Genomic DNA, 20,203 nt, shown 5'->3' with positions numbered 1-20,203 from the left:
CCACTGTGCTATTGTTCCAGCCCAACCATCACTGGGTATGGCCCAAAAGTATAACAAATAAGTTAAGGGATTTTTGTACCCCTATTCAAATCCCAACACCACATATGGTCCCCTGAGCCCTTCCAGGAGTGATCCTTGAGTACAGAGCTAGGAGAGAGTTCTGAGTACTGTTGGGTATGGCCCAAAAACCAAACAAAAGTTAAAAAATATATATATAAGTCAAGTGGTGGAGGGTCTTGGGCACTTTGCTGGTGGCAAGGTAACTGTGTGCATCAAAACCACGACAGTTAACACCACTGTAAGAAAACAAAACATGAACTCAGCACGTGGACATGGTATGGAGCACTGCAAGTAGAGGACAGTATTGTACTATTGCAGCATTTAAAAAATAAAAAAGTGTAAATAAGTAAACACACATCAAAAAAGTTCACTTTGTGGAGCATATCAATAGCCTGAGCCTGTCTTTGACTTCCCCAAGATTGGAAACTGACCAGCTGGAATTTCTTGAGGCAATTTCTACCCATAGAATTCTGTGTTGGGACTGGAGTGATAGCACAGTGGGTAAGGTGTTTGCCTTGCATGTGGCCGATCTGGGTTCTATCCCTGGTATCTCCCAAGCACTGCCAGGAGTAATTCTTGAGTGCGGAGCCAGGAGTAACCCCTGAGCATTGCTGGGTGTGACCCAAAAGGAAAAAAAAAGAATTCTGTGTGTTTATTAGTACTGGTGTGGATCTGGAGAGAAAAGGACTCTCATTTACTGCTAGTGGGAATGTTGACTGTCCCAGCCTTTCTGGAAAACAATAAGGATGTTCCTAAAAAGTTAAGGAAATGAGCTTCCATTTGACCCAGCAACTCTGCTTCTTGGAATATAGCCAAAGGGTCCTATTTTCCCCACCCTCTTACACACACACCCTGGGGAAAAGACATTTGCACCCCTATCTTCCTTGAAGTACTACCCACAATAGCCAAAATCTGGAAAAACCCAAGACTAAATGGCTGTACCAAGAAACTTTGGTACATATACATAATGGAATATGACCTGGCCATAAAAAAGTTAAAGTCATGAAATTTACTGCTACTTGGAGGAACCTGGAGAGTATCATACCGAGTGAAGCTAGTCAGAGGGAAAGAGAAAGGCATGGAATGATCTCTCTCATATGGAGGACATAAAGAAACACAACGTTGGAATAGTGAATATCCAAAGACAATGGGAACAAAGAACATGAAAACTGGTGTGCAGTAGGAAACATACCACTTGGGGTGTGGGGGATAGTACAGGGAGGGAGCAATGACCATGGTGGAGGGAAGCCTTCAACCAAGAGAGGAAGTGGTGGCAAGAGGTCTTATGTATGATACCCAATACGCAATAGTACTGTAAACCACAATGCAAAACATATAAATATACAAACATAATGTATATCAATATAAAGCACCTCATAGAAGCAGACTGGTGGGTGGAAGGCAGATGGGGGGCATTGGTGGGGGGGGAGTGGACATTGGTGAAGGGATCAGTGTGGAAACATTGTGTGCCTAAAACCCAATCATGAATAACTTTGCAATTTCACTGTGACTAAATTTAAAAAATCTGTGTGGTTGCATCATAATGACCAGAGAAAGCTGACCCATGAAGGCCCCGCCTCTGTGCATCACCAATGCTTAACTGAATGGGCGGGGGGGCGGGGGTCACAAAGAAAAAGGAAATGACAATAGTAAAAAGGCTTATAAACGTGCAGTTACCAAAATTTAATTAGAAGTCAGACATATAAGGACCCTAAGGTGTTTCTGGCAGCACTTCGCTGTCTTGCATTTCTTGGGAGTGATAAGGGTTAGAAGCTCTGAGTTAAGGAATGGCTAACCCCAGAGCACTCCCTTCCCCCACCATCCCAAGTTCTTCCTGTCTAGCCACCCACCTCCCTGTCCATTCTCAGGTCACTCAGGACTGGTGGCCACCTGTGAGATGGGCTTGACCACAGAGGCCTGCAGGCAGGCTAGATGCCGGCTCTGGCAGGGTTGTCTGGGACCTGCCTGTGGAGATGGAATAGGTTCTAGCCACTGACCTGACCACCCCCGGAAGTAATTGACCCAGACTCCCAGAAAACCTGGCCAAGACTCTATCTTATGTCAGAATACCTCTGGGGAAGAAACCAAACATGGGCACAAATTAAGTTGACTGAGCATGTGCTAACCTGGAGGGCCATGGCTCATAAAACCTCTAGCCTGCAGACGGCAGGGCAGAGGGGCTCAGCCCTGCCCTCCCTCACCCTGTTGCTCTCTGCAGAGCACCCATTTCCCCATCAAGTCTCTTGCTTTGTTGATCTATAGGTCTCCTTGAATAAGCCTCTGATGGAGGCTTAGACAGTGCCTGCCTTTGGACTGAAGGAACCTCTCATGACAGCAACCAACCACCCATCCCGGGAGTTGTGTGGCTTTTGAGAGCCTGTGTAACAGGGATCAACAAATGAATGCCCCTGCTGCTCCCTGACCCGTGACAAGCTTCCTGAGCTTCATTATCAAAGGAGGAGCTTTGCCTACACTCCTGGTGGCTCCTCAACAAGTTTCCGCTCAGTCTGCAAGCAGGTGGTGCTTCTGCGCAGCAGAAAAGCACGTTCCCCCTGGGAGAGTAGCCGCCACCAGAGACGCAGCAGAGATAGCCGCAAAATTCCTCCAAAGAAACGAGGAATAACCTAACCTGAAAGCCAAACTTCAGTGGGATTCCTTGAGTGACTGGCACTCTGCGGCCACGAGGACTCTGTCCGGCCTGCCTTCACTCACTCCCAGCACGCTGAACAGACCACCTGGGTGTGCTCGGCTCACCGACTCTCCACCCTCCACCCGTGACACAGCAGCTAGTTAAGACAGCGCCACTGAACGTGACCCTCTTACAGCTTGTGTGGCCTCAGAGACTCAACGGTCATGGCTTGCACTGTCCCATCAGCGTGGAATGCACTTTTCCTGAATGCCACCCCTCTCTGCACAGGGCAGTGACCAGGATCTCACCAACTGCCCCTGCAGGCCCAGGAAGGGACTCAAGCCCCAGAGGGCCAGGCAGACCGCCAGGTCCCAGAAGCCATCTCTCTGCCCTCTTCACCTTACAACAGAGAACCGAGACGTCCAGGCTTCCAAAGCCAGAACTAGTTAGCGGCTAAGAGAACAGGGCCCTGGTTTCTTCCTAGTCAGAACCAGTCCAATACTCCAGGTGACTTGTGATATTTTTTTCCTCCCCCTCTTTGATCTTATTGGAATTGTAGTTCTCTTAGTAACCATAGGTTGCTTTTCAAGATTCTGCATATCCAGGATATATTCAAGGGACATGGAGGTTTGGGCATCTCCTCATGAGGACCTGGGACGCCAATGTGAAACATTTCTTTGCTGGACTTAGTCAACTGAGCTCTTTACATGTACCACACAGGTCGCTGTACATTTGAAGCAGATGTAAGGAAACTCAGCAGCTCCCTTAAGAAACCAAGTCTGCTGTTCAAGAGATTCCTGATATGACTCAGGGATCCCAACCATCAGCAGCTCCCTCAGAATCAAGCTGAAGCACTCAGATTCCCCAGCAGTTCAGGACAGTAACCAGGTAACTGGCTCATTTTCTTGGGATGAGATTTCTAGAACCCACCTGTGTGTACTGGCACGAGGCTGGCTGCCAGCTGCCCCATCTAGAGCTTGGGATGGTCTCTAGTGTGTCACCAGCCTACATTTCACTTCCAAGCCCGTCTTCCCTGCAGCATATGGCAAATACCAGGTATGGAAGGGGCATGGGGTAAACATCGGTGCATTGCACAGGCAGAAGAATTGGGGTGGTTTAAAGAAAAAGGCTACAGGAGGATACATAGAACCCAGACCGCTCACAAAGCATGACCATGGGATAGCCATCAACCCGGGGCAGCTTTTCCCAACAATGGTTCAAGTCTCAGGGCGAGGGGCCAATAGGGATAGGACTGGCGGGTGTGGGCAAGGGAAACTCTAGATGACTTAAGAGGAGGCAAGGACAAATGCTTGGGTTCTCTTTTTTTTCTTTTAATAATTTACCAGATAAAAAAGAAAAAAAAATAGTGATTGTTTCTCTTCACCCCCAACATTTCAGTTTTCCATGGTGGACTGGGAGGGAAATCTGTGGCAGAGTGAATGGCCTGTGGTCCGGGCTTGGGGCAGATTCTTCCTCTGCTCTGCACCCCAGCAGGAGTGATGGGCAACTGCAGTGGCAGTGTGTGGCTGGCATTGTTCAGACCTGCTCCTGCCCGTCCCCCCATGCATCCTCCCCAACCCATGAGGGGCAGGGGGAGGAAGAAGGGCCTGCAGGAGGCAGGCAGGGAAGCTGGTGGCAGGCACGGCGGGAGGCCAGCCTGTCTTCTGCTCTATTGCACGGCCAGTCTCTGAGACCCCTCCACCCCGCACCCCCACACCCTGCCCAGAACAGTGGGCGCCTCGGGAAAATGCTTCTGAAATCCAAAGAACCTGCGACATGCCAGGTTCAAGCCGGGGAGGTGTGTCGTTGTGTGGCTTGTTCGGAGACATATACGTAAGGTATACTGAAAGTATTCCGCAATGGGGGCATGGCAAAAAAGGTTATGCCTGTTTTTGGAAAAGCCTAAGAAACTCGGATTCTTGTGCTCTGCAGTCACTTGGGCTTCTCTCCTCAAGTTCTACAACCCCCTCCTCCGTCAGCAGGTCTTCGGCGTCAGATGGGAGAGGCCACCGTGTCCACCAACCACATGCTCCCTCCAGCTGTGATGACTGAGCTACTCGGGGAGGGGACCCCCTTTTCCGAATAGCTGGAGAACTGGACCAATCAGCCAAGAGACGAATCTTTTACACTGTATACTTCTCCATCAAGTGACAGCTTTGTGATTCCCAGTCTTCTTATCACCAATGACCATAGAGAAGAACTGGAACGATGGGTCGAACTGACTTTATCGATAGAAAAAAAAATTCCTCTAAAATAACGGTTGGGGACAGTGCAGAGGACTGATTTTAATTTGGCAAAGCTGAAAATCTTTCACCTTCATTGGCTGGGACAAAGCTGGTGGGTGAAGACAAACCTAACTGAGCCAATGGCAAGAACTGCAGGCTATGAGAGACGACGGGTCACACACGGAACTGTATAAATTGTGGCACTATAAAGATGAGAAGGCAGGTCCGGGAGACCAGCTGGGCGTGAGCCTCTGCAGCGGGTTTCCAGGAGGTACTTCTGTCCTGTGGGAAGTGGCAGTACCCAGGTAAATCGAGTGCTTCTCCTCCCTCCTCGTCCCACCAATTGTTGAGTTTCTCATTTAAATAACTATGTACACGAACACAAGCCTGGTCTCTCTCACACGACGGTCCGCCCCTTGAGGGTCCTACAATGGCTTTAGAGAGTGGGTTCCAATTGCCTTTTCGGAGATTTACTGCTTGGGACCGACCCTGAAAAGAGAAGAAATGACCGAGTGTCATACCAGGAAGATCTTTCATGTGAGAGTGCCCCTGTATTTGAGGGAGTGAATCTCAATATCAATAATGAGCCCACAATTCCCACCAGGGCTCTGAAAGCCCGGAGTGCACCTGGCACTCGGGCACTGGAGGGGCCTATACCACACAGCAACCCAGCAAACAGCTGCATACCTCCCTCTGATAAGGATAACTTCTCAAGTTCAGCTTCAAGTTCAGCATCCGAGACCCTAGGGCTAGGCACACTGTTGGCATGACACGGCTCCTGGGGGCCGTCAGACAGATCCCAAGGTTCTTTGGTGGTATCTTGGAGAAGGATGTCTAATTCCTTCTCCAGTTCCTCGCTGTCAAAGTCTGGAAAGAAAAGACTAAAGTCTGAGGAGGAAATGCACCGATGGGTCAACACTGGGGTTAGCAGAACCCACCTAAGCTCCAGGGGCCAGAGTGATAGTACAGTGGCGAGGGCATGTCCCTTACATGAGGCCAACCTAGGTGTGACCCCCGGCACCCCATGAGGTCCCTGAGTAAAGAGCTAGCAGTAAGCCCTGAGCACTACTGGGTGTGGTCCAAAACCCCAAACAGAGAACTCACTTCAGCTTCACAAAAGCTATGCCACCTCACTCCAGGTTTAAAACAACAACAACAACAACAACAACAACAACAACAAAAACAAAATAAAAAAGAAGTGTGCTGGGAGGCAGTGGGAACCTTCCAAGGAAATTATTTTTCCCAGCACAGGGCTTGGTTATTAGCTAACCTCAAACAGGAAGTGATATTGTTTCCCCGGTCCCACAAGTTCCTTCCCGACTCAGAAGCCCCAGTCGAGAGCACACAGCCCAGAGCTAACCAAGTGAGCCCTGTGTGGTGGTAAGGACAGTGGCTCTGGCAACAGCGGTGTATAAGCAGGCAAGGGGGCGCCTCCCCAGCCTGCGCCAGAGCCCCCCAGTCTAAGGAAGCACAGTCCTCTCAGAAAGGACAAGGAGAACTGCTGGCCACTCACCCAAGCCATTGGAGACCCCGCCCGCCAGGGTCTGAGATACTTCATCCTGAGTGTCACAGAGCTGTAAGGGAAAAGCATCAAGATACTGGACTCCGAAAGGGTCAATGAGGACTCGCATTGCCGGCTTCCAGCTCAGGGCTACACAGAAATGCTGCCCTGCTGGAGAATTAGAGCGACCCCCGAGTCTGCAGGGGAAGGAGTCGGGCGGGGGAAAGTGGGACCCAGCATCAGCGGCTGCCACCACCTTCCCCTGCCCCCGTGCAGGTACCTCTTGGATCTGATCCACAAGGCTCTCGGCCTTCTCCACTGTGACATCCTTCATGGAGAGCTTCAGCGCTCCTACCCCAGCCTGATAGGCATTGAAAACCTAGGGCGAGCAACATCAACAGGGAAAATGAAGAACACGTGGCAAAATACGGACCCCACCTCAGTGGCAGCTCTCGGGCATTTCTTACCACCCACAGTCTGCCCCACCGAGGCTGAAACTCCCCCAAAGGAGAAGCAAACCCCCCCCAGCCCAAGGCTGAGAGAGCCCAAAGCCCCTCCCGCAGCACAGCTATAGCAGAGGGCAGAGCCGCGCGACTGGGCACGGGAGCGCAGGGGCAGTGGCTACCATCTGATCTGTCTGCGAGGCATAGATCCGGTCCAAGATGCCTTGGACGGTGTCCAGCTTGGCATGCAGGGCCTCGATGCGCTTCTCGGTCCGCTGCTTGGCCTTGAGAGACCTCAGCGCCTAGGAGACAGGGCAACTTGGTCAGGATCAAGGAAGAAAGTCCCTCCAGAGGACAAGATCGTCCCAGGACTACTTCCTTCTCATTGGTAAGACCAGAGCATACAGCATCTGCCCACTGCACCTGAGAGCCCCAATAAAAGTGCTCTCAGTAGTCTGGGCACCCCTCCCTGCCAGTCATGGGCCGGGGGAGCCAGAAGACTCACCAGCTGCTTCTTCCCGGCTCGGCACGCCCGGCGGGCTTCTTCTTTATACCTATGTGACAAAGGGACAGAGCAAGATGAGTGTACCGTGGCCGGGGACAGGGTTCCCAAGGACAACACTTCCCTCAGGCACTTTCCCAACTGAGGATCAAATTCATTTCAGCCAGTGACAAGAAAAGTGATGCCCAGCGATCACTGCCTAGCTCCTGTGGCCAGCTGAGACTCAGCCTTGAGCGTCTGCATGGGGAAAAGGCCAACGGAGTGAGGAGCAGCTGTTTCAGGCTGGGGGAGAGAAAGCACGGCAATGGGCACCCTTAGAACAGAGTGCCACTAAGGGGCAGGGGACCCCTGCATAGAGTCACTTTACATGTCTCCCAACAAGGCTGTTTCTACCAAGTCCGATGGAGTGAACTGGTGTATCCTAACTCAGTATCTCACATCCCAGGTTCATGTGCCTTTGGCAGGGAAGCCTTGAAGAGTCACCCGAGGGAAAAGCAGAAGTCCCTGTGGAAGACGCCAGGAAGGTTCATGCCTGGATCCTCAAGTCCCTTTGACAAGGTCCGGCTCAATAAATACTGGCCAAATGAATGCTGGCATAGGAAAGCATACCAATTCATTCTCTTCTGTTTTAGGATATTCCACGCTTTCCACACGCACTTTTAATTCTTTGTAATTAGCAAAAATACTGCCTCTTCCATCTTTTTTTTTTTTTGACCCTCTCCATCTCTTAAGGGTCCGCAGACACCGATGCCTCGGAGGCTCTTGGGGCTCGTGAAGGTGGGGCATACAGCGAGGGGGGTCTCCTTACCTCTCTGCTTCCTGGGACAAGGATTCCACTTTGCGCGAGAGCAACTGTTCACTCTGCATCAGCTGGTACACCCCGACGTCTACGTCGTTGACAGGAGATACCTTGGCATGTGGCCCCCGGGCAAACTTCACGATCTGGGGACAGGGACAAATCTGTGCCTGTGTCTGTGCCACAAAATTACGACCTCCCCGGGCACAGGTGCTGGCGGGCATGTCAGTAGCGACAGCCACGCCACCAGGAAGGCTACGGATGAACAAGGCGCCTCCCATACCTTCTCCCCGTTCTGCTCAAGGACTGTGACTCTCTTCTCCTTCTGCAGCTGCAGCAACACCAAGTAAAAGGTCCTCTCGTCTGGGCAGGAGCTCATGCAGAGGCTGCTCAGCTCCGACAGGGCCACCACGGGGTGGGATGAGAGAGGGGAGTTCTGATACAGACGATACACTTCCTCCGCCTTCTCCTGCGGGTGGGGGAGAAGGGTTTTCAGACGGCACAGGCAAGAGCAGGACGCACCAGTCCCGACTTCCCTAAGCAGCAACCTCAGGGAAGAAGAATGTACGTTTTCATAACACCCAAAAGGAGAGAGAGAAAGAGGGAATGTGCCTGCCATGGAGGCAGGGGGTGGGAAGGGAGTGAGGGGTGGGGGGGGGAATACTGGGAACATTGGTATCAGTAGAGAATGGGCACTGGTGGAGGGATGGGTACTCGAACACTGTTTGACTGAAATGCAATCATGAAAGTTTCTAAGTCTGAAACTGCATTTCACGGTGATTCATTAAAAAAAAAATAAAGAAAGAACAACAACAACAAAAGAAGAACATGTGTTCTGCCCAAGCTTGGAGAGAAGCTTGGTGAACACAGACGAAGCGAGGAGTCTGGTCCGGGCGGAAGCCAGCTCTGTGCATTTACTTCCACCTGGGCTTTCACATTCCTGCATCTCCCAAAGGAAAAGGAGGCAGTGTCATGCGGGAAGTGGGCCACTGAGGGGTAAGGCCTGGTTTTCCTTTTTTTTTTTTTAATTTCTTTTTGATTTTTATTAGTGAAACACCATAAAGTACAGTTGTAGACTTAGAGATTTTTGTGCTTGGGTTTCAGTTATACAATGACTGAGTACCCATCCCTCCACCAGTGCCCATTCTCCACCACCAATGATCCCAGTATCCCTCCCATCCCCCCATCCTATCCCACCTCTGTGGCAGGGCAATCCCTTTTGTTCTCTCTCTCCTTTTGGGTGCTGTGGTTTGCAACAGAGGCATTGAGTAGCAATCATGTTCGGTCTATAGTCTACTTTAAGCATATATCTCCCATCTGGGGAGGATCCTTTTTTTCCTTTTTTTAAAATTATGTAGGAGTACTGCTATTTATTCAGCCACTGATTAGCTGATTGAACTGGGCATGAACTCCACCTTACTTTTTTTTTTATAATTTTATTTATTGAATCACTGTGAGAGCAGTTACAAAGCTTTTGGGTCTAAGTCTCGGTCATAAAATGAAACACCCATACCTTTACCAGTGTGCATTCTCCACCCCCAACAACCCCAGTATACCCCCATCTCACACCCTCCCCCTACCTGTGGGGCAGATGATTTCCACATTACTCTCTCTCTACTTTGATCACATTCAACATTTTGACACCAGACCCACCATTATTATTTGGGATTTTACCCCCACACTCAGATCTGCTGAAAAGGCAACAGTAGAGAATTTGTTTTCTATTGCTGGTTAAGAATAACACATGATGTGGTGTGGCTGCAGTAGTGGCTGCGCGATTTTGAAATTCCGAAATTTTAACACTTAAATCTGGAGGGATTTCTGCCCAAACCTCCTGGGTTCCGAGATTTGTTCCTGAGTCTCTGGGATTATGGCCGTTAAGCAGCTTGATCAGGAGCCAGAGAGGCCGTTCGTGGGCGGTGACTTAGGGTCTTGTTGGGACGGGGAGGAAAGGGCCGGCGCCACCCCCATCCCGTGAGGCCTTGTGTGTCTCATTACTGAGGGCCCAAATCTGAATTGTCCAGTGGCCTCTGGAGGACGGTGGCCACCGAGCCGCCTAGGGGGAGCAGGCAGAGGGACAACAGCTTTCCCCACCAGGGTGGCCTGGTGCCAGTAACCTACTGTGGGGTCCGGACGCATTTCTACCAAAAGCCACTGGATTCTGAGATTTGATTCTGAGTCTCTTGAATCATGGCCGTTAAGCAGCTTGATCAGGAGCCAGAGAGGCCGTTCGTGGGCGACGACTTGGGATTTCGTTGGGGTGGGGAGGAAAGGGCCGGCTCCACCCCCATCCCGTGAGGCCCCGCATGTCTCGTCAATAAGGGCCCAAACCTGATTGTCCAGTGGCCTCTGGAGGATGGCGGCCACTGGGCCGCCAGGGGCAACAGCTCCCAACACCCTTTACTTGGTGCTTCCTTCTCTATCTGAGCTGTGAGGCCTGGTTTTCATTCTGACCCACGTGACCCTTGACCTTGGAGTCCTGCTCCTCATTACCCTCCTCATAACCAGAGGAGGGTGGGAGACATGACACCTGTTTCTGGTCTTCCTATTGTTCTGCCACCTGGCAAGAATGCAGACAGGAACATGATTCAGTCCAGAGAGTCTCAGGAGAAAAGTGTATGCCACACAGCAGGGAGAGGACCAACTGCTGTGAGAGCCTAAGAGAGCAAAGTGCCAGGAGCATCACGACCAGTGGGCTGACTGCTGCAAGTTCCTCTCACTCTCTGCAATAGGGAGTGTTAGGAAACTATGGGCAAGGACGGCCAGGAGTTCAGAGGTCGCTAAGAAAATTGCCATTAGAATTCTGGTGTTTTTGAGCCACACTGTTGTGGTGCTCAGAGACTATTTTTGCACTTTGCAGGGGGATCAAATGACAGTGCTCAGGGGGCCAGGCAGCATCAGGGAGCCATCCTGAGCCTCCTGCGGGAAAGCATGCATTGCGGGCCCTTGAGCCATCTCCCAAGCTGATGGGCAAAGGTCAAGAGAGCAAGTTACAAGGCTGAGCGGAAAGGCCTCTCTGATGATGAACAGCGGCAAAGTACAAGTCACTGTTTATGGGTGTAGAGGGGAAGCAGGAGCATGTCTGCTATTGGCTGCAATGCAGGGTGTCTCCCATGCGGTCCCTGACTCTGCAGACTGCAGTAGTCCCTGAAGGGAGATGACAGGCCTGGGCTGAGAGAGCTGGAGCTGACGACAGGCAAAGGGTGGATTGCAGGAGTTATACCAAGAAATGGGGAGGCCATTTGTGCAAGAGATCACGAGAGACCCAACTGGGCAACGTTGAAAGGGGCAGAGAAGAGTGGAGTCAGCAGAATTCAGAAGATAAAACCTGCAGTTTATGGTCACTGGCTTTGGGATGACCAAGGAGAAAGGTGTTCTGGATGACTCCTGGGTTATAAGTAATTGAGTGGGCATAATGCTATTCATTTAATAGCAGGATATATGAAGATTTTTCATTTCTTTTGTTTTTTGGGTCGCCCTTGGCAGTGCTCAGGAATGATTCCTGGTCATGTGTGCGAGTCCACACATAGGATGCAGGGGATCAAACCCAGGTCAGCTGCATGCAAGGCAAATGCCTTATCCGCTGCACTACTGCTCCAGCTCAAAAAGACTAAGGACAAGATATTACATGTTAGATACGCTTTCTAGATGCCTCAGCTCATTCAAAAGATACAGAGGGTGAGCAATTGGATATACAAATCTAGAGCTCAGAGGAGCCACTGGCACAGCAGATACAACTCTGAAAACCCTTAGCATACAGATGGTAATTAAAATCACAAGTATAAGTGAGTCACCCAAGAAACGAAGTAAAAAGCTAAAGGAAAGTCAATCTGTGAGAGATGAATCAAATTAATCTTACCTAATGTGAGATTTAAGAATTCTTGACATTAACCTGTCAGATAATAAAGCTATATACATGGCTGAATACCACGGTAATAAGAACAGCATGGCACCCACTGGTAGATTAATGATGATGTCAGGACAACTGAAAGTGGGAGAAATTTTTTTTCTCACTGCAAATATAAAAGTAAGTACCAGATATTAAAAGTTTATTTTATGGCCAAATAGACACTACAGTAGGGAAAGTGTCTGCCTTACATGCGACTGACCCAGGTTCTATCCCAGGCATGCATTTGATCCCCTGAACACTGCCAACAGTAATCCCTGAGCACAGAGATAGGAATAAACTGAGCACTGCTGGGTGTGGCCCAAAGACCAAATGAAAATACAAAACTAAACAAAACAAGTACCTGTGCAAGAAGCCGAGGATGCCTTCCTAAGATTAGAAACTTCAGAAAAAAAAATTTAAGAGCTGTGTATAAAAACTTCTATATGGTAAGAATAAAAATCATAATAAATAGAAGATAATCCAATATAGTAATAGTTAAGACAGAGAGCATACTAGCAATTCACAGTAGGGCCACATAAATGCCTGTTGATAGGTTGAAAGATTTTCAACTCATACTGTCATTTTTCTCATCAAATTGGGAGAATTTAAAAGACTGACATCAGGGGCCAGAGGGATAGTAAAACGGATAGGGAACCTGCCTTGCATATAGCTAGCCAGTTCAATCCCCAGCACCCCACATGGTCCCCTGAGTCCACCAGAAGTAACCCCTGAGCAGCAAAGAGCCAGGAGTAAACCCTGAGTGAGCACTGCTGGGTATTAACAACAACAACAACAACAACAACAACAACAACAACAACAACAAAAAGATGGATATTATCCAGTGCAGCTAAGTGGATACTTCAATAAAATCTTTGGTGAAAGTAAAAATCAGCACAAACTTTTCAAAAGTAACTCAGCAATTTCTGTTAACATTTAAATGTACATTTGCATTTCCAAAAACCATCCCATAGAAATAGAAATAGTACACAGATGAATGCATAACACATCTATCAATGTAGCATGTCTTTTTGTTTTGTTTTTTGTTTTGTAATAAAAACTAGAATGCTCAAGACTGAAAAAAAAAAAGGGAATGGGGTAAGGGAGGAGTGAGTCATTCTGACAGTTCAATGGTTCTCGAACTTTGATGCTGTGTGCAATGAAGCTATGTACACATAGAAACTGTACTCCCAGTTTAAAATTATTATAAACTAACGACAACTCAGTAAAGTTTTATTTAAAAAAAAAAACAGAAATTAGAATGACTTAAATGTCTACCTGTGAGGCAACTACTTACAAATTGTGGCCTATCTACAGACCAGTCAAAATAATGAAGTAGGGGACTGGAGCAATAGCACAGCAGGTAGGGCATTTGCCTTACACATGGCTGACCCAAGTTCAATTCCCAGCATCCCCTATGGTCCCCTGAGCACTGCCAGGAGTGCATGAGCCAGGAGTAACCCCTGTGCATTGCTGGGTGTGACCCCAAAAGAAAAAAAAGAAGTAGATTTATACTGTGTGGGGCTCTGGAGAGATGGTCATCATGATGGGGACAAGGGGTGGGGGGGGGGGGGGGAAGCAAGTTACTGACCGAAAGACCAAGTAAGTATTTTCACTTACTAATTCATCAGATATTTATTGGTGGTCTACTAGGTTTCTGGCACTATTCCAAAGCCTCTGGAAAGTTTTCTCTTCAAGTCAGACGGACAGAAATATACAAAGAAAATGTTCGGGAGTACTAATAACTACTTAGAACAAAACAAAACAGAAAGTAAGATGACAGCGTGAACAGGAGCCAGTATAAACAGATGTCTGCAAACACAAGGACACACGTGAATGGGAAGGAAAACACACAGAGATGAAAATGGATGATCAGAGAAAAATTCCTTTGTATAATTTTTTAAAATAGCACAATCATGGCAACTTTTAACTTTTTTTGCATTTTTCCAAATAATGTAAAAAGTTACCAACTGCTCTCTGTGTCAAGACCTGGAAAAATTAATTTGCCTGGGAAACAGGCTTCCTTCATATTACCAACATGTTCTGATGGGACCATTTAGTCTCATGCAGGAATCAAGCCCCAACTAGCAGAAGAGAGTACAGTCTCCTGGCATGAAAAAGCAGACGTCACTGGCTGAATAAGCTTCACACTGAATGATGCAAGATGGATATAGATTTAACACTACTCTGCCCCTGGAGAGCTGGGTAATTTTTAACTTTTATTTAATTACTGTTTGGGGCTGGAGCGATAGCACAGCAGGTAGGGCGTTTGCCTTGCACGCGGCCAGGTCAGCAGACCCAAGTTTGATTCCTCCACCTTTGATTCCTCCACCCCTCTCGGAGAGCCCGGCAAGCTACTGAGAGTATCTCGCCCGCACAGCAAAGCCTGGCAAGCTACCTGTGACGTATTCGATATGCCAAACACAGTAATAAGTCTCACAATGTTACTAGGCCCCCTCGAGGAAATCAATGAACAATGGGAGGACAGTAGACAGTGACTATATATTTAATTACTGTTTAATACTGGGCCGGCTCCTGGTACTGCTTGGAGGCCCAAGCAGTATACTGGGAAGAGTGGGGGGTACCAAGCCTAGGGTCTCACTTGCAGGGCATCTACTCTACCACACGAGCCACATCTCTAGCCCACAGCTAGATTTATTTTTTCTACCCTAATAGAATTAGACTACACTGATGTCAGAAACTATTATTGATGAGGCCGGAGTGATAGTACAGAAGTAGGGCATTTGTATTGCACGCGGACAACCTGGGTTCAATCTCTGACATCCTATATGTTCCCTTGTGAATTGGAAGGAGTAAATCCTAAGTGTCGAGACAGGAGTAACCCCTGGGCATCAGGCAGGTGTGCATCACGCCCCCCTCCCTTCCCCCTGCCGCAACAAAACAAAACAAAACAGAAAAATGAGCTATTGTTGGTTCTTGGAATATCTACATAATTTCATAGCCATTCCCAAGTCTACATGTGCTCTCAAAGGATGATGAGTCCCAAGAAGCATCTGAAGGGAGGAGGTAAATGATCAGCCTCCCTTTGCTCCAGGCTGCAGCACACGAGGTAAGAGACTTTAAAGTGTGGGCCTGGCCCGGAACCACCAAAACCCTGCAGTCTCTTAAGACCCTGGCTGAGCCTGGGCAAGTCAGAGGAGGAGGACACAGAGGAATGGGGTGTTTTCGAGGGAAATGCATGCTGCTTAGGGAGGGTGGGAGGAGAGACTACAGGGGGTGAGGTGCAAGTGTTGCATGTGGCCAACTGGGGTTCAATCCCCGGTACCAGGAGGTCCCTGATTCCCCAACCATGACAGGGTGCTGCTTTGGAGGGCCTTTGTTATCCCTACAGACTGCTCTGAGCAGCACATTCTCGGGCCCTCAGCTTCAACCATTCAGTCCAGATGGCTCCCCTGAACACTGCTTGGGAGAACCCCCAAAACAACAGCAGCAAAACTTACTGGGGTCTTCTCTTCAAGTCAGACGGACAGAAATATACAAAGAAAATGTTCGGGAGTACTAATAACTACTTAGAACAAAACAAAACAGAAAGTAAGATGACAGCGTGAACAGGAGCCAGTATAAACAGATGTCTGCAAACACAAGGACACACGTGAATGGGAAGGAAAACACACAGAGATAAAAATGGATGATCAGAGAAAAATTCCTTTGTATAATTTTTTAAAATAGCACAATCATGGCAACTTTTAACTTTTTTTGCATTTTTCCAAATAATGTAAAAAGTTACCAACTGCTCTCTGTGTCAAGACCTGGAAAAATTAATTTGCCTGGGAAACAGGCTTCCTTCATATTACCAACATGTTCTGATGGGACCATTTAGTCTCATGCAGGAATCAAGCCCCAACTAGCAGAAGACAGTACAGTCGTGTTATTGGGAGGGAGAAGAAGAGCTGATGGATTTTGGAGCCCTCCTCAGTCCGAGGCAGAGAATGACTGGGCAAGGGAACACAGAAGCACGTGTTGGCACAGAAAAGGGAATTCCCAGCTGGTTCCAGCTGTCGGGTTCGATGAGTGAGTTTCAGAAATAACAACTGTCTGCAATCTCTCTATTTGGTATTCGGTCAAGTATGTGCACAGGTCATGTGCATGTGTGTGTACACACACATACTCTTTAAGGTTGCTATACCCCTGTCTCCACCCCCCCCCCCCCCCCCACATACACACACTTGGAAGACTGCTATACCCTTATACTCCTGTACACACACACTTGAAGGCTGCTATAACCCTGTCCCCTCTCCCCCCCAATACACTTGAAGACTGCTGTACCCTTAATACCCCTACATGCACGCACACACGCACGCAGACACACACACACACACTTCAAGGTTGCTATAACCAGTTGACAAACATATGCACAAGTTCAAGGTTGCTATAACCCACTCACCCCCTACCACACCCACACCCACACCCCTCCCCCCCACACACACACTTCTAGGTTGCTATAATCTCATAGTTGTTTTGGTGAAATGGGGTGTTGAAGAAAGGTATGTATTGGGATTAAGAGCATGTGGTTACAACCAAGCATGTTAAGAAAAGAAAGATCAACAACCAGGGCCCAGGGCCCTGAGAGTATCCTTTGTGAGTGGCTGAAGAAGCACTCTAAAAGAGAAGGTAATGGAGTGTCTCAACCAAGAGGCTACTTGAAAGGGCAAGGGGACAAGCAGGGAATGGGCAGTGTCAAGAGCACATATGGAACAGAGAACGGAACTGTGACACCCTGAGCTTCGGGAAACAGGGGGATCAGTGGAGGTGACAGCAGAGATGGAAGGTCAGAAACACCAACAGCACTGGCTCAGCCAACAGTGCCTTCCACAGGCACGTGTGCAGGGTGCAGAGTGGGGAAACAGAACACAGCTGTGAGGATGCGCAGTGTCTTAGGACCCTCTGGCCACCGGGGACCACGGTAGGGCCCAGTCTTGGTAACAAGGCAATTTTCTCAATAGTAAGGAGATTGGAACCAGATTTGCTGGTTTGGGGTTGGGTCGAGTTCAGAATCTCAGAAACTCTGGGAAATTCTTGTTAATACACAAGAGAAAGTAACACATTTTCCAAATTTTGACTTCTCATCGAAACCCCCATGACTACGGAAAATTACATTTCAAGGGTAACAATAACATGATTATTTCTGGTAAGTCTAACAACAGCTATATGATACCACAAAGCACAGGGCAAGGAAGGTCAGACAAATGCAGTGATCTACCCTGGGCTGTCCCTACGGACACACCCACGGGCCTGGAGTGTCACCACCCCAGCTCCCAGCCAGCCCTCGTCCTCTGGGCACCCACCTTCAGCAGCTCCACAGCCACGAGCACCTCCTCGGCAGGAACCTTATTATCACCCAGCATGTTGGAAAGAGTCCATTTGAGGGGTTTCAACAGGAAGACGCCGACCCCCCAGGAGATCCAGCTGCTGTCTACACTGGCCATGAAGTCTGACTCCCGCTGCAGCTCCCCTCGGCTGCGGGCAAAGAAAAAAAGGGCATGTAGTAGGCTTAATCAAAGTCCTAACTAAACCCCATCTCCCTCCCCTGCCACTGACCCCAATGAGGGAGTTTATTACAGCTACCAGAAGCATCAGTGGTTGGGCCCTTGACCATAGCAGCTACTGTGAGCAGCAATGTTTATGCTCCAGCTCGAACCCTCACAACTCCGAAAGAGAGAAGTGCTACGGGGAGTTTAGCGACTGAGAAAATAAGGCGAGAGGCCGAATCTAAACTGTAAACATCTGGGCTCAAAGTGCATGTTCTCTGCTAAGATGATAAAGGCACACGACATTACAGATCTATGCTGAGATTTCCTACGTAGGGACAGGATCGGTACCAGGAACATCCCATCTCACGACGGGAAAAACTGAGATTTTAAGGACACCCCAGGATTTGTCCAGGTCATATGATTTGGCAAGTGGCAGAACCATGATTTAAGCCCAGGTCAAAGTTTTTGAACTACTCTGCTGCTTCCGGGGAGAAACGTCATCCTTAGAAACTCTGCAGCTTGCCAGGTGGCATCAGCAGAGAGGCAGCAGTCAGGAGAGGAGAAATCAAGGTGCTCAAGCTCTCCTATCACAGGTTGAAGGGAGAGCTGTGCAGTAAGGGACTGTCCCTGCCCTCACCGACTTCTTCAGCCAGTACCTCCTGGAACTCCAACTTTCTCCACAGTACCACGAGTCTTAGAAAAGAGAAATTTCAGAACAGGGTTTTCACAGCCAAGGAGGCCAGAGGAAAGTTCTTCTGGGGGGGTGGGGGGAGGAGGGGGACAGGAGACCTCTTGATCGGGAAATTGCACGCTGCAGGCTGGCTACCTCCTTCCTGTCCCCAGCCAGGCTGCCTTCCCCAGGACATATGCAACATCCAGGCAACGGGGCCTGAAATGTGACGACCATGAGTACAACCAGGGCTCCAAGGGCCGCCCAACCCACAGGCTGGGGCTTTTCCTCTCTGAGACTCACTTTCCCCTTCTACCTGGGGTGCCTAACTCTATCACTGCACGCCCGCTGGTTTGGGGAGGAGCTGGGCAAGTGCAAACATTGCCAATGGGGCAGGCCGCAAGTCAGAGGCACTCCCACCTCCGGTGACACACACACACAGCACCTGGACGCCGTCTGGGGCACTAGGCAAGGCGGTGAAGACCCTGCTCCGTGCACTTTAGCCCCGCCGGTGCCAAAGGCAGGCCAGGGGAGGACCCCCACCAGCCCCCTCCTCCATGCCTCCAGTTCTTAGCCCCGAGCCCCCTTTTCTCTCCGGGTAATCCATCCACCCGGACCTGTCATGTCATGCACGGGGCGGGGGGGGGGGGGGGGGGAAGGATCCTTCAAATTGGGAAGACCACCCACCCCGGCGCCCCTGCAAACTAAGTGGCTAACAGGACTCTCGTCCTGACAAATCACTGTCGCCTCTGCCAGGCCGCCGGTGGACCGTCTGGACCTCAGCAGATCGGGACGCCCCCACGCCCGGTCCCCCGCGGCCCCCAAACAAGCCCGAAGCTACGGCCTGCGTCGCCGACAGAAAGCCGCACGCGGCGGCTAGGCGAGGCCCCGCTGCCGGCGCTCCCGGGGGCGTCCCCGAGCCCCCCACCCCGGCCCCGGCCCGCCCGCCCGCCAGCCCCCGCGCCGGCCCGGGCCCGCCCTCACCGCAGCAGGTCCTGCAGCACCGTGGCCAGCCCCAGCGGGACGCTGCCCTTGCGCTGGAAGGCCTCCTGCAAGTCCCGCAGACGCAGGCGCACCACCCCCTGGCGGCGGCTGTGGCTCAGCACCAACGGCGCCCAGAAGCCCATCTTGCTGTCCCAGTCGGTGCTGTTCACCTCGCGACTCCGTTTGAAGGCGGAGAACAGGAAAGACATGCGCTCCTCATCGTCCTCCCACTCGGGGGGCAGCGAGCCCGCGGGGTCTCCCCCGGCCGGGGCCTCGGCCTCCCGCTCCGGGGCCCACATCGGAACCCCAGCCCCGCCAAGGCTCCCCAAACGCCAGCCCAGCCCTGCGCCCCCTTCCGCCCCGACTTCCCTCCCGGCTTCCGTTCCCGAGCCCCCGCCTCCTCCTCGCTCGCCGACGTCACCGCCGCTCCGGCGTGAGATTAGTGCCCGGCGACGCCACTGCGCACGCGCGCCGCCCTTCCTCCCACCCCCTCCCCCGAGCTGGGTTCGGCAGAGGGACTCAGAGCGCCTGCGCCGGCCGCTCTTTTTTTTTTTTTTTTCCTTCCCCGCAGTCTTTGTGCGCAAAGCTGGGCTCGCTCGCTCCGCGCGGCCGCCGGGTCGCGCCGCGCTGCGCCGCTCCGCGATCATAGAGTCTGGGCTCGTTGTATAGAGGGGCAATCGATTACCCTCCCAGTGCGTGACGCTCTGGCGGCGCGGTGCTGGGAAGTCCCGCCGAGGGGCGCGGGGTATGCCGCGCTGGCCGCCTGCTCCGCTGCTGCGGCGGTGGCCTTTGCTGCCAACCATTCTTGCTTCAGACATTTATCATTATCATTATTATTATTATTATTAATTGTTATTATGTTAGTGTAGGAGGACTGCTGTTTCCCCAGTCAGTGAGGAAGCTGACTGAAACTGGCATGAACTCCACATTACTTTTTCTTCTTGTTTGTTTTATTTATTTATTTTTTTAATTGAACATCCGCGAGATAGACCATTCCAAAGCTATTCGTGATTGG

The 20,203-nt window shown here is 50.4% G+C and overlaps 1 protein-coding gene across 3 annotated transcripts; it reads right to left on the bottom strand.

The window, feature by feature from the left end:
- Positions 1–3,995: 3,995 nt before the first annotated feature.
- On the bottom strand, positions 3,996–19,564 carry CHMP7 (charged multivesicular body protein 7). 3 transcript variants are annotated; one of them, XR_008793166.1, is made up of 11 exons: positions 19,189–19,564; positions 17,349–17,520; positions 8,440–8,625; positions 8,169–8,302; positions 7,364–7,412; positions 7,041–7,160; positions 6,696–6,794; positions 6,428–6,488; positions 5,602–5,781; positions 5,290–5,403; positions 3,996–5,196 (listed from the first exon to the last, which is right to left on the bottom strand). XR_008793166.1 is itself a non-coding variant. In XM_056118907.1 (10 exons), the coding sequence occupies exons 1-10, from the start codon at positions 19,485–19,487 to the stop codon at positions 5,351–5,353; spliced, it is 1,353 nt and encodes a 450-aa protein (XP_055974882.1). In that variant the 5' UTR covers positions 19,488–19,564; the 3' UTR covers positions 3,996–5,350. The 3 variants fall into 3 exon arrangements, 1 of the variants encoding a protein (XP_055974882.1); XR_008793165.1 differs by having other exon boundaries at positions 5,296–5,403; XM_056118907.1 differs by having other exon boundaries at positions 3,996–5,403.
- Positions 19,565–20,203: the final 639 nt, after the last annotated feature.

The sequence above is a fragment of the Sorex fumeus genome, unplaced genomic scaffold (assembly GCF_029834395.1).
Source record: "Sorex fumeus unplaced genomic scaffold, SorFum_2.1 ptg000039l, whole genome shotgun sequence".
Classification (NCBI taxonomy): domain Eukaryota; kingdom Metazoa; phylum Chordata; class Mammalia; order Eulipotyphla; family Soricidae; genus Sorex; species Sorex fumeus.
The sequence above is the reverse complement of the archived record's forward strand: the minus strand, read 5'-3'. Positions and strand labels throughout refer to the sequence as shown.